The 27,268-nt window shown below is 43.1% G+C and overlaps 1 protein-coding gene across 1 annotated transcript in view; it reads right to left on the reverse strand.

The window, feature by feature from the left end:
- LOC307233128 (amyloid-beta A4 precursor protein-binding family A member 1-like) overlaps positions 1–7,513 on the reverse strand; it is a gene marked incomplete at both ends in the record, with an annotated part of 86,816 nt that extends 79,303 nt beyond the window's left edge. The window contains one exon of the mRNA XM_080004340.1: positions 6,527–7,513. Coding sequence (XP_079860466.1) covers positions 6,527–7,513 — 987 coding nt within the window. The remainder of the gene's footprint in view (positions 1–6,526) is intronic.
- Between the last annotated feature and the right edge of the window lie 19,755 nt (positions 7,514–27,268).

Here is a 27,268-nt window from a genome sequence, read left to right on the forward strand (position 1 = left end):
CAAGTCCTTCTACTCTGGAGCAGTGGAGAGCATCCTGACAGGCAACATCACTGCCTGGTTTGGGAACTGTACTGCCCAGGACAGGCGGGCCCTGCAGAGGGTGGTGCGTTCAGCTGAACGTACTACTGGAACTACCCTCCCTCCCTTGCAGGAGCTATACACCAGGAGGTGTAGTAGCAGAGCCCGTAGGATCATGAAGGATCCTCATCACCCCAACAACGGACTGTTTCAGCTGCTGCGGTCAGGCAAGCGCCTCCGCAGTCACACAGCGAGAACAGAGAGACTGAGACGGAGTTTTTTCCCACACGCCATTATAACTGTCAACGCTGACCTCACCAGGGGTCCTAACTGAGCCATACACTAGGCTCCACTACCTACTGTACTGTATGTAGCATACTGTACCGCATACTGTATCACTGTTCAGGGTTGTTCGTGATGCCGTATTGCTGCGCCGTACTGTTGTATACTGTGCTGTATTATCCCAAACACTACTTCCTCTATTCACATTCACATGCCACTTTAATTCACATGCTTCAAAAATCTTGAATCTCTTGAATCTTGAACTCCATGGTTTACTTCACGGATTAGTTTCCAACTATTAAATCAATTGGCAACTATTAATTAAGAATTAAGAATTATTAAGAAGACCTGTATGTAAACTGGATATGTGAATCCCCCTCTACAGAGAGGGATTTTCACCTCTCAGTGATAAAGGGGTGGATTGCCCCATTGGCACGTTGAGATTTTCATCAACGGGTCTGCTTTTGCATATGTATGGGTAAGGAGTGAGGGCTTACAGACCTGTTGGGTGACAATGATCAGCCATTAAGCGCAAACAAAGATATGGCCCAAGGCTTTAACTGCGCTCTGCTTCAGTAGTCAGTAGGAGGCAAAACAGCAAAAACACGTATTAAACAATAAAGGGTGATGCAGTAATACTGATAAAAATGATCTCATACAATCAATAGTCATAATGGACAGTTGGTCAATTACACGTGTGTGTGTGTGCGAGCATTAGTTGTCGTTTAAAAGTACCGGGGATCGATAGGTATAATAATATACTTCAAATTAGTATTTCCATGGAGTAGAAGTAATAATAACTTATTAAGTGCGCCCACGGCACACCGTCGGACGAATAAAATCCCACTCTAATTCTCAGTTTACCTCTCACAATGACTGTAAGACAAAAAAAGTGTTGAAGATAGCATGATTGTTTTCATGAATTTATCAATATACAGTAATGCAGCGGAAATGTACATTATGCTTTACTGTACTGTACACTGTACACATGCTGTGCAACAGGCATCAGTAGTTCAAGTTGGAATTTCCCCTATCTCCGGTCTTAATCTGAGGTAGGGCTTAGGCCTTTATTTGTTTGTGTTGACCATACCCCAGCATTTATCAGAGGCCCGGTTTTTATTTGAGTAACTGTTTGTATTTGAGGAAATATGGTAACTCAAATATATGAATTACCTTAACTTCTAAACCTTACACTGCTATTATGTATCACCTCAATGCTAACCCTGCAATTTATTGTTGTTTTTATGTCATTCATTGTCTCAAGGTCATTCAATCGTCACAGAGAACAGAAAGGAATGTTTTTTTTATTTTATTTTATTCAAGCGTAGTATGGAACCAGATGAGAATGGCACACTAATATTTTATATATATATATATATATATATATATATATATATATATGATATTATATATATTAGGTTCATCACATGTTTTTACTGTTTTATCTATTGCTTCCTACTTTTTTATAATCATTTGTAGTTATGGCAGTAAATGAGAGAGGAAAGTAGAAGAATGCAACCAGGAGTGTGCTAGTGTGCACTCGCAGCAGGTGTGGTGGTGTGTGCGTGTATGATGGGACCACCTGTATGTGTGTGTGTGTGTGTGTGTGTGTATGTGTATGTGTGTGTGTGTGTGTGTGTGTGTGTGTGTGTGTGTGTGTGTGTTTGTGTGCGTCCTACAAGCCAACCCACACCCACAACAGCAAACAGCAATCACACAACGCCCAAACCAACACACGGACGCCAGCTGCAGGTACTGCCAAAATGGGTTTTGTCCATTTTGAACATTTTGTGTTCTGTCATATGAGCTCTGTGCTGAATCTTATATTGGAGTTGCATTTTGAAGTTGCGGGTCATATCGGTGGGAACAGCAAGGTCTCTTTTGCATTCTATGGAGGTAAAGATAAAGTGTCATCTGTTTTTAATAAAAGTTTGTACATTCTGGAAAAGGGATTTTTTTAAGTGACCGATGTGAGTGAGATGTTCAATCACTGGAGGTGGTTGTAGGATGTTGTTCGCCAATTTGATTTTAACTTTTAGAGACTGCTGTAATCGAAGGAATTGAAGGAAGCTGTGTCCACTGATATTATACCTTTGTGTTAAGGTTGGGAGGATATAAGCAAATTGTTTTCAAAAATGTGTTCCAGATGAGTAATTCCTTGTCTTTGCCAAGACCTATAAGATTATTGGTCTGTTTTTTGAACCAGAAAATCTGGGTTGTGCCAGATTGGCGTGAATTAGTTTGGAGATAGAGTGAGACCACTGAGTTTGAGGAATTTCCACCAGGCTGACAGAGTTGTTGCGATAAATGGGTTTTTAAAACATTTATGTTTCATTATTGATTCAGTAAGGAATGGTGGATCAGATAATGATAACTCCTCCGTTTGTTCAATGTCTACCATCCATGGCCCAATTGTTGCTCTGGTTGTAACCATTTAATTATGAATTGAAGATGGTTTGCTCGGTCGTAGTTTCTAAAGTTTGGGGCTGCTAGGCCTCCACAGTCTTTGTTTTTCTGTAGTGTTGCTCGTTTCATTTTCGGTTTCTTGTATTTCCAATAAAATGTATTGACTATTGAGTCTAGAGTAATAAACCAATGTACTGTTACTGTTGCGCTGGGGTCATTAAAAATGTATAGTTTATTTTTGGAAGTACATTCATTTTCACTGCTGCTATCCTACCAATTAGTGAGATGGCTAGGTTGCTCCATCGAATGAGGTCTTCTTCAATGGATTTGAGCAATGGAGTGTAGTTAAGGGTAAACAAATCTGACAGATTGGTGGAGATATCAATCCCAAGGTATTTAATAATGCCCGTTGTGATGGTTAAGGGAAGTTTCTGGATTGCAGCATTGCTGCCCCCCCCACTGAGTGGTAAGACTTTGGTTTTAGTCCAATTTTTTGAATAGTCTGAGATAGCTGAGAATTTTGCTATAAGATTGAACATCTCCGGTAGGGGATGATATTGGGTTCTGTATGTACAGTAAGATATTTGCCTACAAACTGATTTTGTGAACAGAGTTGCCTACGATATTACTGTTTTGATGGATGGCTGCCGCGAGGGGTTCAATAAAGATGGCGAATAGAAAAGGGGAGAGCAGACATCCTTGTCTTGTGCCGTGTTGTAGATTGAAACACTGTGAAGTTTAACCATTGGGGATGACAGAAGCAGATGGGGAGTTGTAGAGAATTCTGATCCATTGAATGAGCGACTCTCCAAAGCCAAATTTGTTGAGGATTGAAAAGAGATATGTCCAATTAACTCTGTCAAATGCTTTTTCGGCATCTAAAGTGGCAATAATCGTATTTAAGTTGTTACTTTGAGATATGCTGATCAGACTGAATAAACGACGCATATTGTTGGATGAGTGTTTGCCTTTGACAAAGTCTGTTTGGTCTGGGTGAATTATAAATGGAATTACTTTTTTCAATTCTGCTGGTCACAATTAATAAGGTTTATGGGTCTATAACTGGAGGTGAGGCTTGGGTTCTTATTGGGTTTGAGCAAAACCGAAATGAGAGCGGTATTCATGTGCGAAGGCATGGTGGAGGTTGACTTAATCTCTGTAACCATTCTGATGAATAATGGGGATATACAGTAAGTGGCCAGAAGTGTTTATAGAATTCTACTGGGTAGCCATCTGATCCAGGTGATTTATTGTTGGGCATCGAGAAGAGAGCTTTCCTGAGTTCTTCTAGAGTAAGTGATTGATCTAAGGTGGTAGCCTGCTCTGTAGAAAGTTCAGGAAGATCAATATCACCAAGGAATGAGTTAATGTTTGATATATTAGATTCATTATCCGAGTGATATAGCTCATTATAAAAGTCTCTAAATATGTAATTGATGTCTTGCATCAATGTATGTTTGTGATGTATGTTATCCTACCCTGTGGATCTTTGATGGCTGTAATAAGTGTTTTTTCTCTATCGCGTTGTAACTGATTGGAAAGAAATTTACCTGATTTGTCATTGAACCTAAAATAATTTGCTCTTGATCATTGCATGAGGAATTGTGTCTTTTGATGGATGATATTATCAAGTTGAGATGTAATTGTCCGGATCTCATTTCTGATTTGCTAAGTGGATGAGTGCGCTTGTTGGGAGTGCAACTCCTTAAGTCGCGTGATCGAGTTTATTTCGGCATTCTTCTCTTTTATTTTTCTTGTGAGTTGAGAATGAAATAATACTCCCTCTTAGAACTGCCTCAGCTCTGTCCAAGAGTAAGGATGGTGATATTTCTGGGGAATCATTCAGTTCAATGAAGGAAATCCATTCTCTGGAAAATAAATAAATAAATAAATAAACACCTTTTCTTTTTCTTTTTAATGATTTTTATCTGATCGACTGTTTGATTTTATCACTACCAATAATCATTACCTGTCTGTATGAATTACCCCTTTACAACACTTTAATACACTTTACTTGCATTTAAAATAATAGTTTTATTTATACCTTTAGAAACAGAGAAACAAGTCATCTAAGTTTGAGTACCCTTCCTTTAGATGGTTAAAAATTAGGGAGAGCGCATTATAGGATCTTAATGGTTAGCCTAGCCCCCATATAGAAACATCCTCTTAGGACTAGGGTTTTTAACAGTTAATTGACTATCAATTCATTGCTAATTCAATGCTGAGTTTGATTATGAATGATTATGAGTTTGTCTTATCGATAATAACTGAAAAATCCTCAGTGTTGTTTTAATGTATTAACGGGAGTGTTTGGGGCGCAGGGCGTTTTGAGAAGAAAAAAAAAATGCAGCCAGGAAGTAGTAGTAGTAGTAGTACTCACCAGAACGACAGGGGGCAGTCGAGAAAAAAAAATACCAGTGGAGCAGGAAGTAGTAGTAGAAGTAGGCTTCCGGAAGAACGACAAACAACAAACATGGCTGTGCATATAAAATATAACTAAAGTTGTATTCAGATGGAACACGGTAGGCGGAAACGGGATAAAGGCACTTTTTGAACAACACACAGGAGGAAAAAAAGCAGAGCTAGGGAGAGGTATGCCGGCAAAATTAAAACAAGTGATACGTTGCTATGGTGATGAGCCAAATAAAATATATTGAAAAAACAAATGTTGTGTCGGTTATTATATATAAGACTCTTAGTAATGTTTGGTAATTTTATCAGCCTCTCCTTGTTCATATCTGCACCAGACTTAATCTGCTACGTAACAACCCACTCATTCCATCACGGAGGATGGCAAAAAAGTTTAAATATTCAACTTGCACAAATATGGGTCGAAAATATTCCTGGATGCGTGAACCAGCTCAGCTTCCAACTCTTGCCTCGAACTTTTCCATTTTGAAAGGAAAAGAAAGTCACGGAGGGGCACGCCGACATGTAGGTCACCACCCACCATTGCGCCACCCCCTGGTGGCATCATTAGCTTTTATGTTATAAATTGATCAACGATTGCTTAAGGTTAATAACTATTGATTAAGGAAATTCCTTTAAATTTACATCCCTACTTAGGACAATAGTATACTTGTCGTTTAATGAAAATCCAACAATACTGTAGATCCTAGAATAGAGCTGCCGTTAAAAGGAGTGGTCTTTTTGAGTTATATCCTTTAGTTTGTAGGGTTACTGAGGGGCTATAACTGAGGGCTGGAACAGGGGAGGTTTCAGGAAGGAGACAATGAGCAGCTGGACAAATCTATTCGCTATCTAGTCTAAGCAATCTTTAGAATCCTGTACAGTAGTAATACCTGGCAGGCTGAAGATCTAACCCGTTAGATGGAGGACTAGTCCAGAGCACTTCACTGTAAGGTGCCGGGAGACATCAATAAAGACATCAATAAAATCAATAAATGAATCATTCCCAACAGTGCTTTGATTGCATTAGATCTAAGGGTGGTTAATTATGAATATTTATATGCATAATGTGTAGGACTCTGAGCACAATTTGCCTCTTTCAAATAGGCTATTGCGATTTGATTTAATGTACTATTTTTAGGATCCAGCCAGTCGACTAATTGGGGTCAGTCCGATTTAGAAGAAACAAATATATAGACTACAATGGAGTGGTACAGGTCAAGAAAGTGGAGTGATAATATGAGGGAGAGAGAGGAGATGGATAGCAGAGAATAAAACCTTTTCTTAGTCAGCTTAAATAAAATCATGTCTGGGCACACACAGTGTCATGTTATAGGGAGCAAGGAGAATTATAAAAATGCCAATGTGAATGACAGGCACAAAAGAGAAAGTACTGAAAATCCTTACATACATCAACTCTCAGTGATGGCCCCAGATCACTCTCCGTGGTAGGGCTCAGGTCTTGTCTCATTACCCAGATGGGTTCTTTGGGCTCATCAGGTGTGTAGGGAGACCTTACAGTGCGGGTCTTCACCTCCTCTATCGCCTCTTTGATGTCCTTGATGGCCAGTGAGATGGCGTCTCGCATCTGTTGACTGGTCCCCATCACAATTGGCTCTTCGGAGGTGCTTGAAATCAGTTTTTTAGTTGTCTCAACTTGATTTGTTGCCCTGTGGGGTTTGTTGAAGACAGGTGTAGATTCATCTCCTTCCTGTCCTTCCTCCTTTTCTTCACTAATGGTGTCATCAACAGCACACTGAATGCTTTGTGGGCTCAAGCTCTCTTTGACCTCTCCCACAATGGCGTCAATATCCTCTTCCTGGTCACAGCTGTCAGTGCAGGGGTACAGGGCAAACTCTGCCTCCTTTTCGGGGCTGTCGGACTCGCCATCGGAGCGCTCATCATAGTGACGCAACCGGGAGCCTACTGCCTCCTGTTGGTGGTAGTCTCCCTTTGTTTGCCCCTCTAAAGAGCTCCTGGAGGAGAGGGCAAATGAGGTGTCACCAGTTTCTTTATAAACATGTTTGGAGTGAAAATAGTCATTGTAAGGTTCTAAGTAAGCGACATCCTCCAGCCCAGCCTCGAAATAGTCTAAGCTCTGACCTAGTGAGATGTCTGCATCGCCCACCGAACTAGCATAGATGTAGCCAGAGTCGTCAGGGGTCGGATCCTGCTCCATTGTGTCTTCACTTTTTGGCCTTAAGGCACTGGGTAGTGCTTTGTGTGGGAGGTAAGGTGACAATTTTGGGAGAAAGCTGGCGTGGAGCAACTGGTGTGGTTGCTCAGCCTCAGTATACTCATTGTAGCCCTTTGCCTCAGAGCTCTGTTGGGTTCTGTAGCTCCCCACCTCAGCCCCCAGTTCCGTTTGCCCCTCAGGCTCCAGCAACATCATCACCATTCCGTCGTCACCCTCTGCTCGGTCTGTATGTGTGTGAAAACCACTCTCTGTGCTCGCTGAGCGAGCAAGGGCTGAGTCGTCTCGGTCTCTTATGTCCTCTTCATCCATTTCTCTGTGGTACTGTTTCTCCTGCTGATGGAGAAGCTGCTGGGCCCTCTCACTCTCTCTCTGCTGCCTCTGCCTGTGCCGCTGCTGCTGGGCTCTCAGTCGGGCCTCCCTGTCTCCCTGTCTACGATAGCGTGTTACAGCAGGTCTAGGGATAGGGGTCTGCTGGAAATGTGCTGCAGATGGGCTGTCACACTGCAGTTCAGCCTCGTCTGATCTGTGATGTGGGCTCCCAATGTCATTTCTGCTGCAAACTCCATCTGAGGCCTCAAGGCATTTGACAAGTGGAGTGGGCATTGGCAGCATTTGGTTGCCGTTCTCTTGCTTGCAGTGAATGTGAGATCTCACGCGCTTACTAGATCGATGGCGGGGAGGGGCACCTGACTCTTCTGTCATCTCCTTGCCAAACCCCTCTTCCTGGCAGTTCATAGCCGTTTCAGTTTGGTAGAAGTAGAGGAAATTATTAGGATGCCATCTTCAGCAGTTGTCTACATACAGATAGAAGGCCCTGGGCAAAAAAAGGGTGACAAGGGAGGGTGGGAAAGAATTGTTAATTTGTACTCTACTTATAAAGAAATAAAGTACAATGGAATACACTTACAGTTGAATTGTTACCGAGCATTTTTACCCCCTTTCCAAGCTTTCTTAGTATATAGTATATAGTATATAGTATATAGTATATTTAAATGTTCTTATCAGTTTGCTTTCATTAATTCATTAATTTCTGTGCTTGCTACAGCAAGTCACACAACTATTCACTCTAGTTAGCTTGTGTCCGTCTTTATTTTTAGTGTGAGACCCGGCTCTCACATTCTAGTTATATAGTTTCTCATTATTAGCGTGAGAGCCGGCTCTCACACTCTTTTTATCTTGTTAGTATTAGAACTGACTCTTACACTCTTGTTATCCTGTTTCTCTTGTAATCTTGTTTCTCTTAATTAGTGTGAGAGCTGGCTCTCGCACTCTTGTTGTCTTGTTTTTCTCTTTATTGTTTTTATTATAATTATTGTGTGATTTCTGCAAGCAATCAAACCTAGTTATCTTCACTCTTTACACTTATTATTAGTGTGAGAGCTGGCTCTCACACTTGCTTCTCACACTTGTAGTTATCTTGTTTCTCTTTTTTTATCTATTTTTTGACACAATTTGATCTGATCACCCATAAAACCTTGTAGGACATTATACAACATTTTAAATTCTCCTCCTGCTGCCTTGATATTGTGCTATCATGGAATCATCTGCTATATTCAAATGGTTCTTCTCTCAGGTTTCTTCCGGAAGGCCCTGAAAACAGCTGTCAACAAGCCACTCTTAAAAAATAACAATCTCGACAATTCACTCATGAACAATTACAGCCCCATATCAAACCTCTCGTTTTTAAGTAAAATCATTGAAAAAGCTGTTTTTCCTCAGAACAATTTCTTAGCACCACACAACTGTTTTATGTCTTCCAGTCAGGATTTCGACCACACCACAGCACACCAAGAGAATGCACTTGTTAAGGTCTTCAATGACATCCATTGAAACACAGGCAGTGGCAGAATTTCAGTGTTAGCATTATTCAATCTCAGTGCTGCATTTGACACAGTTGACCACAACATATTACTAGACCGACTGGGAAACTGGGTGGGACTTTCTGGCACAGTACTAAACTGGTTTGAATCCTACTTAAGGACAGGGACTACTTTGTGTCTTTAAGTAATTACACATCGGAGTGGGCAGAAATGAAATAGGGTTCCCCAAGGCTCCATTCCGGGGCCTCTTCTGTTTGCTCCCACTGACTCATATTATGGAAAACAACAAAATATGCTGCCATAATTATGCAGACGACACACAAATTTACATAACCATATCCACAGGGTGGTCCAATGGTCCATTTCAATCACTGAGCAAGTGCATTAAAAAAATCAACGATTGGATATGCCAGAATTTTTTCCAATTAAAGAAATCTCATCTTCATCCTCCTCCTCTACCTCCCCAAGTGTGGGCAAGTCTATCAGCTGGTCCGGTTACTCCCAATCCACAACCATGATCATCTCCTCCCGCAGTTCTTTACATAGGCCTGCGAGGCCTCCACTACTACTCTACGCCGCCTCCATCACTTAGAGTGGGGATTCCACTGGGGAAATGTCCTCTAATCCATCAATCCTGGTGTGGTTCCCTTTCTGATTTCCCTCTTGTTCTTCACCACTGGTCCCAGTGGATGCCTTCTTCTTTTTCTCCTTCCCTTCTTCCCTTGTCTGGGCTCTGGTCTTCGGCCTTATCTTGCCTATAGCCTTCTTCTTTGGCTTCGCCAGACTTTTGCTGGTCGCTGGTTCTGGCGTGCCATCTTCCACAGGAACCTTCTTCTCCTTACTGCAGTCCTGTCTCGGGTCTCTCCAGAGACGACACCTCCGTCTTTTACCCTCTAGCCTGATTGGTTGTACCATATCCTCTAGCGATCGCTTATCCCTCGGGATCCAAGGTACGTATATAAGGTGAGTTAGGGCGGTGGAAGCCCATACTCCCGGTCCTGCTGACACCCCCTCCATGGGGTGAACACCTCCCTGTCGCACTTATTCCTTGTTTCTCGGCCGGTCGCCGGGAAATGACAGACTCGCCATAGTTGACCACACGCCCATCTTGAAGGTGCATGCTCGTATGCTGCCGTCCATCATCAAACTCCCAGTTCTTGATCACCAGAGGATCTCCGAGGTCCTCTTTCCACCCATCCTCTGGTCATTGCCGATGACAAGATGACCCTAGCTTATTGTTCCAGACGTCGAAGTGCCCCATCTTAGATTCTTTGTGGCTAGTCCTGTTCTTCTGTACAGAAGACAGCCTGCACTGAATCCTCTGGAAAACGAGCACTGTAGCAATCGTTGTCCCATAGGTCAGGGCCGACAATCCACAAGTAGGCTGCTCGCAGCTCCTACATTTGGACAGACTCTCTTTCAAGGGTAAAAAGTTTCTTACCATCCATTCCTCGCACTAGATTACATTACATTACATTTAGCAGACGCTTTTATCCAAAGCGACTTACAATTATTCAAACACCGACGGACGCAGCCTTCAGGAGCAATAAGGGGTCTAAGTGTCTTGCTCAAGGACACTACAGCATGCTAGCAGGAGGAGCCTGGGATCGAACCAGCAACCTTTAGATTTCTAGACGACCAGCTCTACCTCCTGAGCTACCGTCCCGTCTTGTTTCCAAAAATCAAAAAGTAAAAGAGGTAAAAAGGTAAAACTTGATCGTATTGCAGCAAAAGCAGGAGGCAGACTTGCTGAAAAATAAGGGAATTTTATCCAAATCTAGCCCGCCTAATCAGGGGCGGGTTTCTGGTCAGGGACTCTGGGCATGTAGGGGAACCTGGGCTGGAAATCCTTCTTGGGAAGAGAGCCTGGTATAGCATAAACCATGTGACCAATGGCAATAAGGTGATCATTTTGGCCCAATACATTAACAATTAATCTTTCTGAAGGCCCCAGCTAGCTATCTTGACTAGATTACCCACCCATTGGCCCTTCCTCTGAAGTCCATTCACCAATAATACCAAGTGAGTTAAAATGCCCATAACTAGATGTGTAGGAGTCTGAGGAAACTAAAAAAAGGTGCAACTAGGTCTATTATAATCCATGTTGCTACCACTGCTCCTTTGCACAGGTCTAACGCTGACTTCCCAAAGGTCATGTTTCCCAACATGTAAGTCATAAACCATGACAATGTGTACTCAGGTCTGTCCAATACTACTACTACTAATGTCAAAACTTTCCCTAGCAAACCCCTGCACCAAGGTGGCAATCCTCAGTGGCTGAGCTATTGTCCAAGTTCCCACACAGCAGTATAGAAGCCAAGTAAATTCTACCACAAAGAATTCTATAGTGGCACTTACCCTTAAGATCGAGAGTGTATCATTGCTCCTGAACACCCTAGAGAAATTGTCAGCCATGGTCAGTGAATTTTATTAAAAAGTTTCCAAAGTTACAAGTCAAAATCAAACGTTAGCCAAGTTCAAGCGTAGGTATTCCGACTTCCCAAGTGCAGCCAGGAACCCGGAACCTACTAACCTAATGAGCAGGCCCCTTCAACCCGGCCGTCTTATGTGTAAGCACTCGCACTCAGGGCCTGTAGATGGGATCTTCTGCTATTTTGGGGAAAATCGCCTCCTTCCCCATGCTGTTTATTTCTCTGCTGCCATCCCAAAGCCACACCAATTTCACCAGTTGAGAGATGTTATTCTCATGACCAAATCTCTGGAGACTGGGCTTCTCTTCTTCTGAAAGACAAAAGATGCAAGTAGTCCTATTGTTGCTGATGACATTTTCTCTGTACTAATTTCTTCCCCATAATTTGTAGCCACAGAGGATGGGGATGAACAGGACCACCATTGCCCATGTCACCCCTACCACCCTGCGGCCTAAAATCAGTTTCCGTTGTGAGTACATGCTTGGGTCGTCTTTAGGTGATCTAGGTCTTCGTTGTCGCCTTACTGTTAAACTTTAATCCACCTTCCAGTTGTTGCTGGGCAAACCTCGTCCATCATACTCCTGTGGTAATATGTCGCAACCTCAGTACTCCTTAGAAGATCATTCCTCAGGTGTCTGCGCCAATCTTCCCTATATGGTGGTGCCTCTTCTCCTATATAGTAGCTGTCCTACACCTCGGCTGGGGGATCGAACTTCTGCCACACCCACATCCACGTCATCACTGACACTCTGTCTGGGCATGGTCAAGGTCCTTCCCATTGTTCTTCCTCCAGCTGTTCAGTACTCTGCAGCCATGGCGAGGTGGTTCCTTTCCCCCAGGTTATTCTGGTAGCGTCACTTGCGGTAGAACCTTGTGATGACTGTTAAAAAACTCCTCTTTGTTGTTCTCTTCCAGGTCGACGCTGAAATAGGTTGCGTGGGCCCTCTCCATGGTACAGTCAACTTTAAACAATGGGCTCTGGACATGAGCCTCGATCATGTCATCCTGCTTTTCCATGCATGACTATTTCCCCATGGATGGGCTAGTAATCCAAATCATCACCCCGTTTAGGCTGATCTCTATATATTCCTTTTGTATGGGGATGGCGTAGAAGAGACCCCAGCGTATCCTCAGCGTTTTCCCATCTTCCACTCGTTGGAAACACATATTCAGGATAACCAGGTAAGGTTCCAATGGGCTCTTTCCAGGCTGGTTACTGTAGGCTCGGGGCCAAGGGTTCTTGGTGGTCGGACCTGCCTTTAGTCCCTTGGGCGGATGCTGTCCACCTGACTTAGGACTGGGTCTCTGTGTTCTGTCCAAAAACTGCAAAAATGGCTTGGACTGCTGTATTCGTCGGTCCTGTCCACTGATTATTTTCTATGGGGGTTAGATGTTTCTGGCTTGCCTTTAGTTTTTCTCACTTTCTTCTTTACTGGATCCTTCCTCTCTGGGAGACGATATTGCAAATGGTGACCATGCAGTGCTTCCATTCTCTGTCCTACTCCTTATCTTTGCTTCTTCTGAAGAAGAAGCGAAGGAAACATCCGTTGTCACCGTAACTCCCACTTTAATTGTTTCTTGTAGCCCTGCGGGAGTCTTTCCCACACATACAATTTTCCATTATTGGTGAACACTGTCTTGGCTTATGAGGTCCGAACCCTGCAGCAGGCTAAAAAATCCATTGGCCCGGTCAATACAGGATTTGTACTTCCTGACCCGTAGTGTCCTCAGCACAGCTTGCAGGTTGATTAGACCAGCTCTATTAGCTATGGTCCGATGATTCACAGCCTTGAAGTTGATCACTGGTCTCCAGCTTCCCCCACCCGCCTCAGGCTTTGTAACGGCCTGAGTAGGGTTGTTTGTGATCGGATTCAGCAACTCCCTGAGGGTTCACCTCGTCCCAGAAGCTCCTTGACTATTAAGTCCATCTCCTCTACTGCTCCAAGGTTCAGGGGGTATTGGTGCACTGGGGGGTGCATCCCACCCTCAACTTTATAGGTGTAAGAGGTAAGACAAAACACATATGCAATACTTAAAAGTCAAGTCATCAGCCTCTTGATTTCGAAATGAGTATTTTTTGAACTATCAAATTTTTATTATACTTAAAATAATTTTATAAACACTTCTGGCCACTTATCTCCCCATTATTTATCAGAATGGTTTCAGAGGTCAAGTCAACCTCCACCATGCCTCCGCACATGAATACTGCTCTCATTTCGGTTTTGCTCAAACCCAATAAGGACCCAACCCTCACCTCCAGTTATAGACCCATAAGCCCTATCAATTGTGACCTTAAGATTATAAGTAAAACACTAACCAATAGAATTTAAAAAGTAATTCAATTTATAATTCACCCAGAGTAAACAGGCTTTGTCAAAGGCAGACACTCATCCTGCAATATGCGTCGTTTATTCAGTCTGATCAGCATATCTCAAAGGAACAACTTAAATACTATTATTGCCTCTTTAGATGCCGAAAAAGCATTTGACAGAGTTAGTTGGACATATCTATTTTCAATCCTCAACAAATTTGGCTTTGGAGAGTCACTCATTCAATGGATCAACTTTACCACAGACATAACTCCATCATTTGGTTCATGGTTCGTAGGCCTGTGTTCCTGGGGGATCCCGGGGCCCCACGGGGTAGTTGGGGGGCGTGGTTGTGGGTTCTGGGGCTCAGATTGGGGGCGGGGGGTGCGGGTCGCTGGTTTGGGTCTTGGCCTTGTGGTCAGTGGGTCAGCGCGCTGCTGGGGTCGCCGGGCTGGGCTTGTGTGTCCTCCTGCGTCCCATGGGGGGGGGGGGGGGGGTGGCCCGTCATGCCGGGGCTGGTTAGGGGTTCCATCTGGTCCTGTCAACCAGGGTTCTGAGCCTGGCTGGCTGCGCTAGGCGCAGGGCTCACCATGTGGCCTCGTTCGGTCTCCTGTCATCAGACCGGGCAGCTGGGGTACCTGTCCTCTGGCTGATCGCTGTAGGTTGGCTACCACCAGGTATGGGAGGTGGGCATGCTAGGGCACAGTCGGGTCCGGGGGGTGGGGGGTCTGCATGGTTGCTCCCCGGCCTGCTGCGCCCCTGGATCTATCCGGTCGCGATTCACCTATCTCTCCCAGTGCCAGAACTCATACTTAGCACATAGACCACACAATAGGCCTAGGGCTTTCAGGATGGGTGGGGTGCAGACATAAATAAACCCGCTCCAATTCTCAGAGTTAGGTTCACCTCTCACACAATGAGTTGAAGACAACAAGGTGTTGAATATAGTATGATTGTATTCATGAATTTACCAATTTACAGTAAAGCAGCGGAAATGTACATTATGCTGAACGGGCATACTGTACAAGTGCTAAGTAACAGACACCGGTAGTTCATCCTTGGATATTCCCCTAAGCCTGATCTTAATCTCAGGTATGGTTTCGGCCTTATTTGTTTGTGTTGATTTATTAGAGCTCCGGTTTTTATTTATTTTATTGAGTAACTGTTTATATTTGAGGAAATATGGCAACTCAAATATATGAATTACCTAATCTTCTAAAGCTTTAAATCATCATCTCAATGGGAGATGATGCTATCACAACCCTGCTATCTGTTGTTGTTTTCATGTCATTCATTGTCTCAAGCTCATTCAATCGTCACAGAGAACACAGAGGAATGTTTTTCTGAAAGGTTTGTGTTTATTTTATACAAGCACAGTATGGAACCAGATGTAGGTTATATATATATTATATATATACAGTATATGTGTGTGTGTGTGTGTGTGTGTGTGTGTGTGTGTGTGTGTGTGTGTGTGTGTGTGTGTGTATGTATATATAATTATGTATGTATATATATATACACACACACACATACTCTATATACACATATACACACACATATATACATACACATATATATATATATATATATATACCTGTGTATATACTGTATATATAGATATAGGAGTGGGAATATATATCATCTGGGACCTCACCATAGGACGCGACGTGTTTTCGCACATGAGGGGCATTGCAACCTCGGGGAGTTTCCCGAGAACCTGGTTGGGGTTTCAACACTACTCAGTGTTTTGTTTACTGTGTAACTTTCAATTATTTCACCTTACCAGTCCACTCAAGTTCATTTATGAACAAATTTGAGGCGACAAATAATCAATGAAGTTGCTGAATCTTCACTCATATTAGATTTACAAGATATTATTCAAAACTTTGTTCCCACTTTCGTAAAGCGCAGAGATTTTCTGTTTCATTCAATTCACTTAGTAAAATTAAATAAATATATTGACAACAAAAATACTTTTTTTATTTAATTATTTGTCCCATCACCGGCAAATCCATCACTGAAGGTCCAGTCCCTGTCCTGGAGCAGGAGCTGAATGAGTTGCTCAAAACAGAGTTCTAAGAACTACGATCTTCCCTACAGAAGTGCACGCAGCGCGGACACAATAAGAGCGAATGTTCTTCCAAAAAGTCCTTAGAACAATGCAAAAGTTTCTGCGGGTTCGAAAACGCAGGATACACATTAATTTTTTGTAAATTAAAACACCTGTTACACACGGTTTTGCACAATGTTTTCAGTCGTTTCCTTCATTTCTTCAATTAAATACATCTACAAAAAAGAAAAACACGGATTCATCCATTCTTTCAAACCATCTGTTCTTTAAAATCGGATATGTATATATTGATTGTATTAGATGTACAGAACATATGTTCTATTCCAAAACATATATATTTTTCATTATATAAACACAAGAATATCCCGTATACAAAGCTAGCGGTGGACAGATAAAGCAATACAACTGCTTTTCCACGAATGCAGCCTGAAGGTGTTCCCAGGCGCCGGAGCGAAATGACATCATCGAGGGGGATATAATTACAGCCAGGGTCCGAGCGCGATGTCACGGTTCTTGCAACGGTCAGCCTCGCCCCAATCACTGGTCTGCCTGCGCTCTGTCATGCTCCAGCTGTCCTCTCCAAGTGGCACCTACTGTAGATAGGGAAAATCCTGAATGTTGGTATTGATGTCGTCCCCCACCTAGTCGACATTCTCCAGGGTCACCTGCTGCTTGGTGGCCATCACTTCGTGGCCCTTTCCGCTGTCTCTTTACGAGACTTGAAGAGGGAAATCTTCTGCTCTGGCGTCAGCTACGGAACTCCACCACTGGAATGTATTTCTTCTTTTCCGGGGTAGTCCTTTTCTCTGTATAACTCCTACTGGCTTGGCCCCTTGATGTATCTTGAGGTTCGGCTGGGTGGCGTGACTGGATGAGGGGTAGTTGGAGCTGATTTTGATTTTGTTTCCTCCGTTTCGTGTCTGGGTCATCCCCATGAACTCCACTTCTCCCGGGGAGCCTGGCGTGATAGCTTTCAGCACTCTCAGTTGTCTTGCCATCAAAATCATTATTTTTATGCCCTGCCCGATCACTGTCAGGGGATAGTTGTCCCTGACTTGTTTCCTGGCAATCTGGATTTGGGTCCCCTCTTCTCTTCTTTTCTCCCAACCGGTATAATCCTCAAGAATCGGTCTTGGCTTCCTCGTTGCCCCCATGGAGTCTTGCCAGCCAAACCTTCTTAGCCTCCTTGCAGGTATTGCTCTCTTCTATCATATGGATATGTTCCATCATGTACTCCTTTACATTCTGTTGGTCTTTTCCCAGGCACCATCAGATCTATCTTCTTCAGCTCCTTGAGGGCATCACTCCGTGAGATCGGGTCTGCTTGCACTACGTAGTATCTGTCCGATGTCCTCAGGTCGGGCCGTCCATAGTCATGCTCTCCATCTGGAGGCATTTGAGATATCCTCAGTGGACTTTCCAGTGCGGTTCTTCCTTCATTCTCATCCTCAGAGATCACGTCTATGCCTGTGACCTCCTCAGGGGAATCAGGGTGTGCGTCTGTACATTTCTTAGCTGCTTTCTTGAGTCGTCTCAAAATCATATTGTGTGCGATGCTGATATAGGATTCCTTGAATGGCTTTGTGGTGTTGTTCACGTCCTTCATCATCCTGGCCTATGGCGGCATTGCTAGTACGTTTGCCAACTCTGCCAGGGGGATGTCCACGGCCACCCCCACTTTGGTTTCTTCCTGCGCCCAGCTTTTGGGCATGCTGTACTCCTGTTGTCCCATTTCAGGAATGTGCCAACCTGCCGGTGATACTTCTCAGTTAAGGGACCCCATGTGAGGTCCCTAGCTGTTCTTTCTGATGACCTCCTAAGCGGTACAGGGTGTTGCTGAGAGGTACACTGCCGGTTGAGAACGTCCGAGGATTCTGAGATGTAATCTCCTTCTTCCAGTTGGATTCTCCTCCTTCAATGACTCCTCCTCATTGTCCTTGCTGTCCACACCTTCGTTTCTGATCCTGTTGGGGACTTGTAGCCCCAGGTGGGAACTTGTTCTTCCAACCCCGACACCCTCCAGGTGCTCCGCGCTCTGCGAGTCTCTCGTGTTCTGTTGCTGAGAGGTAGACGTGGACCACGGCTAGTTTGTTGCCTTGTACTCTGTTCCAGTCATAACTATCCAGTGGTCCCACCAGTTCTGGTAACGGGATCGGTTTCCAGCTCTCAGACGTCTTTTTCTGATCTCCACCTTGTACTGGGGATAACCAAAAAGTCCACTGCGGGATCGGCTCCAGGTCTGATTGTCCTGGAATTGGTCTTAACTCTTTCCTGTGCCCTTCAGCTCCTATGGGCAGCTTAGCTGGAGGTTTAGATGTTGTTCCCCCACTCGTCATTGCCACAGTATATTAGTCCATTGCTTAGGGGTGTACACCACGATTATCTGCTCCACGGCGGTCCATATCTCCCCATGGTTCATCAACGTGGCATCAACTTGAGGCACAGCCAAACCCAGAGATCTCAGCCAATCCAGGCTGATCACCACTCTCCTCATCTCGAGGCTGAGCACCGCGTCGAGGCCTCGGTCCACTGCCACCTTTGTTACTTCCTTGCAATCATGACTGTGTTCATCCTCAGGCGTTTCCACGTGTATCACCGCGTGTGCCTGTAGATCTCCGCCAACAGTGACTAGTCTCCTTGTTTCGGATTTCTTCCACAGGAGTTGTGCACATCCCTCCCTGCCTGCTTCTCTGTCGAGATTCGAGCCCCTGGTTGTCAGTATCTCTCAGGGGCTTCCCACGTATCGATAGAGACCACCTTCTGGGAACCTCCGCCCTCCCTAACTCCCATCAGGCAGAGGACCCAGCGGCAGATCTAATCCTTCGAGGGAGGCATTTCAACTCGGTCCCCTTGTACTCCTTGGGCCGCCATGGTACTCTCGGAGACAGTTCCTTTGGTCCTCCGATCGACTGCTGTCCTGCCGATTTTCGTTCCGCGGAACCTATGAGATCCCTCCCCAGGTTCAGACCACATGCTTTTCCCTATTGTAATCCTTTATGCTCGGGTTCAGGACTTTGTTCTTCCTCCCCTTCTGATAACCCCGAGTGGGAGGCTTGCTGAAAGTCCCAATTTAGACTTCTTCTAAAGTTTCCCCGGGAACCCCGAGGGGCCCCTGAGTTCTTCTCCTTCTTCTGTCCTCCTGAGTAGAGTCTCAATCTTGTCAGTGAGCCTTTCACCCCCTGTCCCGTAGGGAGGATTTTGAAAGGGATCCGGGAGTCTTCTCAAGGTGGTGTTGGGATCTCCCAGTTCCCCCTGCTCATCCTTCCTGCATTGCAGGTCCCCATCAGTCTCTGGAAAAGTCTGGGGAAGACTCAGGCCCATGCCCGAGAGGGCTATAAGATCCCCTGCCTCTTCCAGCCCCTTCCAGTGGTTTATGGTCACTTCCAGCTGCTGGGGCGTGGCGGATTGTTGGGAGTCTCACCTCCCTCTTGGTTCTGCACCCCCTCCAGCCATTGTATCATCTCCATCAGGTCACGATGATCTTGTTCTCGCTTTCAAGCTCAGTCAAAAGATCCACTAACAGTGGTTCCGCTTTCAAATAGTTCACCACCATCTTCACCATTTGCTATGAGGAATATTACTGATGCTGTGGCGGGAAACAAAGTTATTTTCCAGAACCTTTATCCACCACTTCAGCCATTCTTCTTTAGCCGGTTTCCCTGCTTTTGCCATCTGACTCGAGGATACGACAATGATCTCCAAAACGATTTCTCTATCAGTCTCCCCAATCCGTCGATCGGCTGTGGGCTCTTCTGTGACAGATTGTTCTGCCCAGGCAGCAGTGCCTTTCCTTATGTCGAAACACCAGCGGCTCTTTTCTCCGGGTTGACGTCTTCACACCCTCAGTGCTCCTGCAGCGAGAGTGCTTGCAGGAGGGTTTCCAGGCTCCCACACTGCTGGGGATCCCGCCGGGGAAATGTCCTCTAATCCATCCATCCATCCTGGTGTTATTCCCTTTACTGCATCTGGTTCCCGTGTCAACTCAGGAGGTAGCAGCTCTCATTCTTTTGCACTGGTCCGAGTGGATGCCTTCTTCTTTTTCTCCTTCCTTTCTTCCCTTGCCTGGGCCCTGGTCTTAGGCCTCAAATTGCCTATAGCCTATTTCTTGGCTTGGACACACTTGTGCTGGCTGTTGGTTCTGGTGTGCCGTCTTCCACAGGAACCACCTGTGAATATGCTGAACTTTAAATTGTTCAGCATATTCAGGAATATTTCAATGTTTCTATTCAGATTGTTTTTATACGACTTTTACTTTTTTTGAAATTTCAGTTTGTTACATTTCTTTGGTCAATGCTGAGCAGATGGGACCCTAGAGTGGAAGAGGCGCTGTTGCCCCAAATAACCCAAATTTCTATCCTGCCACAGCGGCCACAATTATGCACGCACAGATATAAATTATACATTAAAACACAGGGATTTTTGTTGAAGCACCCAAAAAGAAAGAAGGCGCGGAGAGCATGTATAGTTTTTGCCCTATAGGCATTTGTTCGCAGGTTGTTTTTTTCCACTCTCCCATACACTCACTAAAAACACATAATTAACACACTCTAGTATTTGGTCATTTTCCCCTAGAAAATCTTGTCTTTACATCGCTGTAACAATCTCAATTCTTACTCAAACAAATCATACATCAAACTATCCATGAAGGTCTTCCAACACTGGCGATGTAAAGAGCTAAGCTGTGCTATTTTTATTTTTTGAAATATGGATCATAGAAGCGAAGTATTGTGAGAAAAAAAATATATAAAATATATACATATACTATAACTATAACATACTACATATAACTATACTACTATAACTATAACATTACAGATTGAACTAATCCTCGATAGCAAAACTATATGTGTGTATACGACAGTATACATTACATTAATTCATTTATGTACATTACCATCATTCATATTTTGTGTAATTATTAAATACAGTTTCATTGATCAGTCAGAGCCAAAATTAAAACATGTATAAAGACACTTGGTGTAACTACGCAACCAGTTAGAAACCGGCACTGAAACGGTTAATCTGGCGCACATACAGCGGGGAGTCTGAAACTAGATACTTGGGGGATGGGAAATAACAAAGGAGGGACCGCCCCGAGAAAGGGGGTGTGTCGCTTGTACAAAACGACGAGGAAACACCATTTCGGCGGACTCCGAGGTGAGATGTCTGCTAGATGAGACACGCAGCTTAGGACTCACTACGTTGACATATTACGTTTTTTATTTTTTGTTATCTTCTCAAACCGTCCAATAAACTCTCCGTAGCTCAAAGTTCCAGTTTCATTTCATCATTCCGGATTTGGAAATTTTGAACACGGCAGTATGTCCTGCAATGAAAACCAGCTATTTCTTCTAACCGACACACCTGATGTGTGTGTCTGTTGATTGGCGCCATCTCCATAGAAACACAGAGGGGAGGGGAGAGCAGCGGTGGTTATTGTCTCTCTATACCTGTCTATCTCTATCAGTCTGTCTCTCTCTCTATCCATTTGTCTCTCTATCTGTCTGTCTCTTGATGTAAAATGATGCAATTCTTGGCTGTGATGGGTGATCATCACGCTGGGTGATCATCACACTTACCCCCATTTCTTTTGACTTCCCATGTAATCATATAGGGTCATGTTATTTAGTCCTATTACCAGTGCCTGGCCTATGTGTGGGTGCACACGCATGTCTGAATATATTGATCTTTGTTAAAACGTCAAACTTGTGTCACAAAGCAATATTCAGCTTTACGGTAAGTGCACAACTGCACCTATAGTGATGTCTGCCTGTAGAGGTCGCCATAGACTACAAAACCATCCAGCCCCAGGGATCGAGGCTCTCTCTTCTAAAACAGATCCCTGGTGCACGTTCCTAAAACTTTGTACCAGTACTGAACAAATACTATTTTTTTTCATCCTCAACTCCTCATCTTATTTTGCTCCTGAACAATAATGACCATCTCTCTCTATACCTGTCTCTGTCTATATACAGGTACCTGTCTCTCTCTCGATCTGTCTCTATATGTCTGTCTCCATATCTGTCTCTCTCTCTAGCTGTCTGTCTCTCTATAGCTGTCTTTCTTTCTTTATTTATTTATTTTGAAGTCTTTTTATCTGTCTGTCGTTTGTCTGTCATTCTTTCTTTATTTCTTGCTTTTCTTTTTTACTGTTCCTTGCCTTTCACGAGCAAATTCAACTCATTCTCAACCTATAGCAAGCACACACATTTTCTTCAGGAAATGTACACCTTTTCTAGTTTTTATTTAGTTTCTTATTAACGCAATTGTTTGGGAAATCTAGAATATTGACAAATTGAATGAGGAAGATAGACATAAACACATACTGTATATTCAGACAAGGTAATTCAAATGTATGGATTAAAAATGTTTAATTCCAGTACAGGAACTTATCATGTGGAACTAAAGTCAAGCATCAGTTACATATCTGAATAGTGATAGAGCCAAACATCGTTTTCCAAGGTTTCTCTTGATGATGCTGGAAGGAAAGCATATGTTGCTGTGGTAACCCAACTGGCTTCTTTTCAAGCCGGACCTCAGGAACATGTTCATGCCGGAAGTTAGCCAGGTTAGCGGAAAAAGCCCTTGTTTACACTGTAAGCAAGATTTCAGGATACTCCCCAGCATGCTGTCAAAACAAGCTCAAGCTTTACAATGAAATTGAATATTATTAGGAGGCCGGAATAATAAGCACAATTGCAAAATGTAACCATCATAGTGAAGTACAGTTTTACAGCTGCCATTACTTTTCAAAGTAATAATTCCATAAATCTTGATGCAGAGTTGCAGTGAAAAGAAGATAAAGACAAATGTGTGCTGTGTGTTACTCTGAAGCACAACGATATGTTCATAGGAGTGTCACGATTCCATGAATTGATCAAAATGAGCGTTTGATTTCGAACCTCAAAATCACAATCAGGTTTGTGATTCTCCCTGTAATTTTATGGGTAATATTGTCTGACATGAATGGGATCTCTGATGTAACGTAATCTGAAATTAAATGGTGTCCTGTATCCCTGGAGTGGAGCTTTGGGGACGGGATCAAACCGAAGCCAAAGCTGCAGGCGCCAGAGCTCAGCTGGAGCGCAGCTTGTGCCTTCTCCTAATTTGAAGAAAAAGTGCACTCTGATTCAATAAAATATGACATTTTACAATACTGTATGTCCAGTTGATTTGTCCACTTGTGAGGGCAGAACAGAGACCAGCAGCTTGTGAGAGGTTGCGGTACACTCTCCGTAAGAGTAGTGAATGTTATGTATATGATTTGGATTGTGATATCAAAGATAAGATAATAATGTTAAATGGAACATGATGCTGTGATATGAGTAGAATTAGGTAAAAAGTCTGATGAGACAAGAATGTACAGAATTGACAAGAACATGGTGGGCGGAGGATAAGAGACATACTTATTGTAGTGTTGAAAAGTTTGTCTCTTACGCTCTCAAGCATTTATTTTATTTACGAAATTGTATGAATTTTTTTGTTTATATATATTCCACCACAAAAAAAAACATTATTTATAATGATTTAATGTGACTGGACTCAGAGTTACTTTTCTATTCAGAAACAAGTGTTTTCTTTGCAAATCAAGACTCGATAGGTTTAGGGTTAGTGCTATGAGGAATATTACTGATGCTGTGGCGGGAAACAAAGTTATTTTCCAGAACCTTTATCCACCACTTCAGCCATTCTTCTTTAGCCGGTTTCCCTGCTTTTGCCATCTGACTCGAGGATACGACAATGATCTCCAAAACGATTTCTCTATCAGTCTCCCCAATCCGTCGATCGGCTGTGGGCTCTTCTGTGACAGATTGTTCTGCCCAGGCAGCAGTGCCTTTCCTTATGTCGAAACACCAGCGGCTCTTTTCTCCGGGTTGACGTCTTCACACCCTCAGTGCTCCTGCAGCGAGAGTGCTTGCAGGAGGGTTTCCAGGCTCCCACACTGCTGGGGATCCCGCCGGGGAAATGTCCTCTAATCCATCCATCCATCCTGGTGTTATTCCCTTTACTGCATCTGGTTCCCGTGTCAACTCAGGAGGTAGCAGCTCTCATTCTTTTGCACTGGTCCGAGTGGATGCCTTCTTCTTTTTCTCCTTCCTTTCTTCCCTTGCCTGGGCCCTGGTCTTAGGCCTCAAATTGCCTATAGCCTATTTCTTGGCTTGGACACACTTGTGCTGGCTGTTGGTTCTGGTGTGCCGTCTTCCACAGGAACCACCTGTGAATATGCTGAACTTTAAATTGTTCAGCATATTCAGGAATATTTCAATGTTTCTATTCAGATTGTTTTTATACGACTTTTACTTTTTTTGAAATTTCAGTTTGTTACATTTCTTTGGTCAATGCTGAGCAGATGGGACCCTAGAGTGGAAGAGGCGCTGTTGCCCCAAATAACCCAAATTTCTATCCTGCCACAGCGGCCACAATTATGCACGCACAGATATAAATTATACATTAAAACACAGGGATTTTTGTTGAAGCACCCAAAAAGAAAGAAGGCGCGGAGAGCATGTATAGTTTTTGCCCTATAGGCATTTGTTCGCAGGTTGTTTTTTTCCACTCTCCCATACACTCACTAAAAACACATAATTAACACACTCTAGTATTTGGTCATTTTCCCCTAGAAAATCTTGTCTTTACATCGCTGTAACAATCTCAATTCTTACTCAAACAAATCATACATCAAACTATCCATGAAGGTCTTCCAACACTGGCGATGTAAAGAGCTAAGCTGTGCTATTTTTATTTTTTGAAATATGGATCATAGAAGCGAAGTATTGTGAGAAAAAAAAAATATAAAATATATACATATACTATAACTATAACATACTACATATAACTATACTACTATAACTATAACATTACAGATTGAACTAATCCTCGATAGCAAAACTATATGTGTGTATACGACAGTATACATTACATTAATTCATTTATGTACATTACCATCATTCATATTTTGTGTAATTATTAAATACAGTTTCATTGATCAGTCAGAGCCAAAATTAAAACATGTATAAAGACACTTGGTGTAACTACGCAACCAGTTAGAAACCGGCACTGAAACGGTTAATCTGGCGCACATACAGCGGAGAGTCTGAAACTAGATACTTGGGGGATGGGAAATAACAAAGGAGGGACCGCCCCGAGAAAGGGGGTGTGTCGTTTGTAACAAAGGGACGAGGAAAAAAAAGTTTGTCTCTTACGCTCTCAAGCATTTATTTTATTTACGAAATTGTATGAATTTTTTTGTTTATATATATTCCACCACAAAAAAAAACATTATTTATAATGATTTAATGTGACTGGACTCAGAGTTACTTTTCTATTCAGAAACAAGTGTTTTCTTTGCAAATCAAGACTCGATAGGTTTAGGGTTAGTGCTGAAAAAGATACATGTTTAAATTGAGAATCAAATTGTGTATTGAGAGACGCAGACTTCTCTACAAAAATTACTACCTTGCTCTATTCTGAACCAATTTTCATGAAATTTAGTTTGTTATAAAGGTGAAAAATTGAACACGATACATGTTACTGTTACTGGAATTAAATTCAGTTACTGGGGGCGGATCTAATCATATTTCTTCATTCACTACCATGTTTAAAGGAAGAACGTATCATGCGTATTGCACTTTGATTTAACAATAGAGTGTTGAGTATTTTATACATTTTGAGATTTTATTGACATTAACATTGGACATCTTGGATGCTGTTTTTATTTAAGGTCATGGGCAAAAGTTCCTTGCTTTAAGTGAATAATTGGAAAACAAAGTTATATTTGTCTCCCTTTTTAATTTCTTTTATAAATTTTTTTGCTGATCCAAAACATAATCCGATCCGTGACTCAAAACCGTGATACGATCCGAACTGTGATTTTTGTGATCCGTTGCACCCCTACGTTTAATACCAGCATTGTGCACCCTTGAATAGTCGAATACAGGTACTCCTCACTTAATGACCTTCCTGTTTAATGACCATTCGGACTTACGACCAGCTCTCCGACAAGTTGGTATGGTATGCTGTGTACAATACCACAGCGTCCCAGCATCAAGCATCTCATTGCACATCACCGTTCTCGTTCTCAGTCTCGTTCCCGCAGTGTGTCAGTATTCACTACACTAGCGTTAACAATCACCGCGTCCCTTTACCATTAAATAATACAGGTCCTCGCTTATTGACCAATTTGCTTAACGACCTGGTTGTAGGAACGGAACTGGGTCGTTAAGTGAAGAGTACCTGTATTTGCTTTGAACAGCTGATTCCTATTCTGAATTCCGATTCTGAGTCGGGTACAGCCCTTGATTACATGCATTCCATATACAGTTATAGATTACTCCTCCTTCCCCCGATTTCCTTGCGGGCTCTGTGAGAAAAAAATGCATACGAATGCATTTGAATGAGGACAAAAGCCTCTACCTGTAGAAGGGTTTTTTTTAAAACATTGACTCTGTGTTTCCAGGAGCCCCCCAGAGTTTCTGTAAAGAGAAATGTTCCATCTCTCTACAATGTCAATTCTAACATGGAAGAACCAGATCACATTTCGTCCTGTTTACCTCTTATGGAGATGAAGAATAACCACAGGGGAGCTTGGAGGTGCATTGTAAGGGATTGTAATCCGTGTCTGCCAGGTCAAGTTTACAAGTTCCTGTGAATTCCCTGTCTGAGGGTAACAGCCAGGGAGACAGTTGAGGTGCACAGACTTGTAAATGAATTCAGACGCAAGCCACACCCTCTGTTTTTGTACAAAGCCCTCTTCATCAGAAATAACATAACATCAGACTGGTCAGAACACTGCTTTGGAGCAGTACTGAATTTTTCTCTTTATTCTGCACAATAAATATCTTGAATATTCTCATTTTTTGTTTTCTTGTAGCGGGAGATTAAACTCACCGATCTATGCAGAAGAATTTCTTCCACAGTTTTGGCGTTGTTGGCAGGATCTCAGCTTGGCTCTGTTGGACCTCTTCATGCCCAGGTTGTGTGCACAACAACAGGCAGGAACCGACTGTAAGGAAATCCGAGAAGGAGTCATCTGGACATGACTGGCAGATCCAGCAGAGATCCCAAACAAATTAAGGTGAGGACTAACTGAGATACTGTAGCGATCAAAAAAGATCGAAGGAAAAGCTATTGTGAAGGACGCTCTGAGTAAGCTTAAAGATTGTACGGATCTAGAGGATTGAAGAAGCTTTGTTAAAACTCAGAAATTCCCCCCCTCAGATAGACCTATTGCCGGCCACTTAGGTTCAGAACGGGCAGTGGATAGTCGGTCTGGAGGACCGTGGAAGTGGCCAATATTGCATTGATCAAGAGAATCATGGTTTTTG

Source organism: Zeus faber (assembly GCF_960531495.2).
Source record: "Zeus faber genome assembly, chromosome: 7".
In the NCBI taxonomy this organism is placed as follows: Eukaryota; Metazoa; Chordata; class Actinopteri; order Zeiformes; family Zeidae; genus Zeus; species Zeus faber.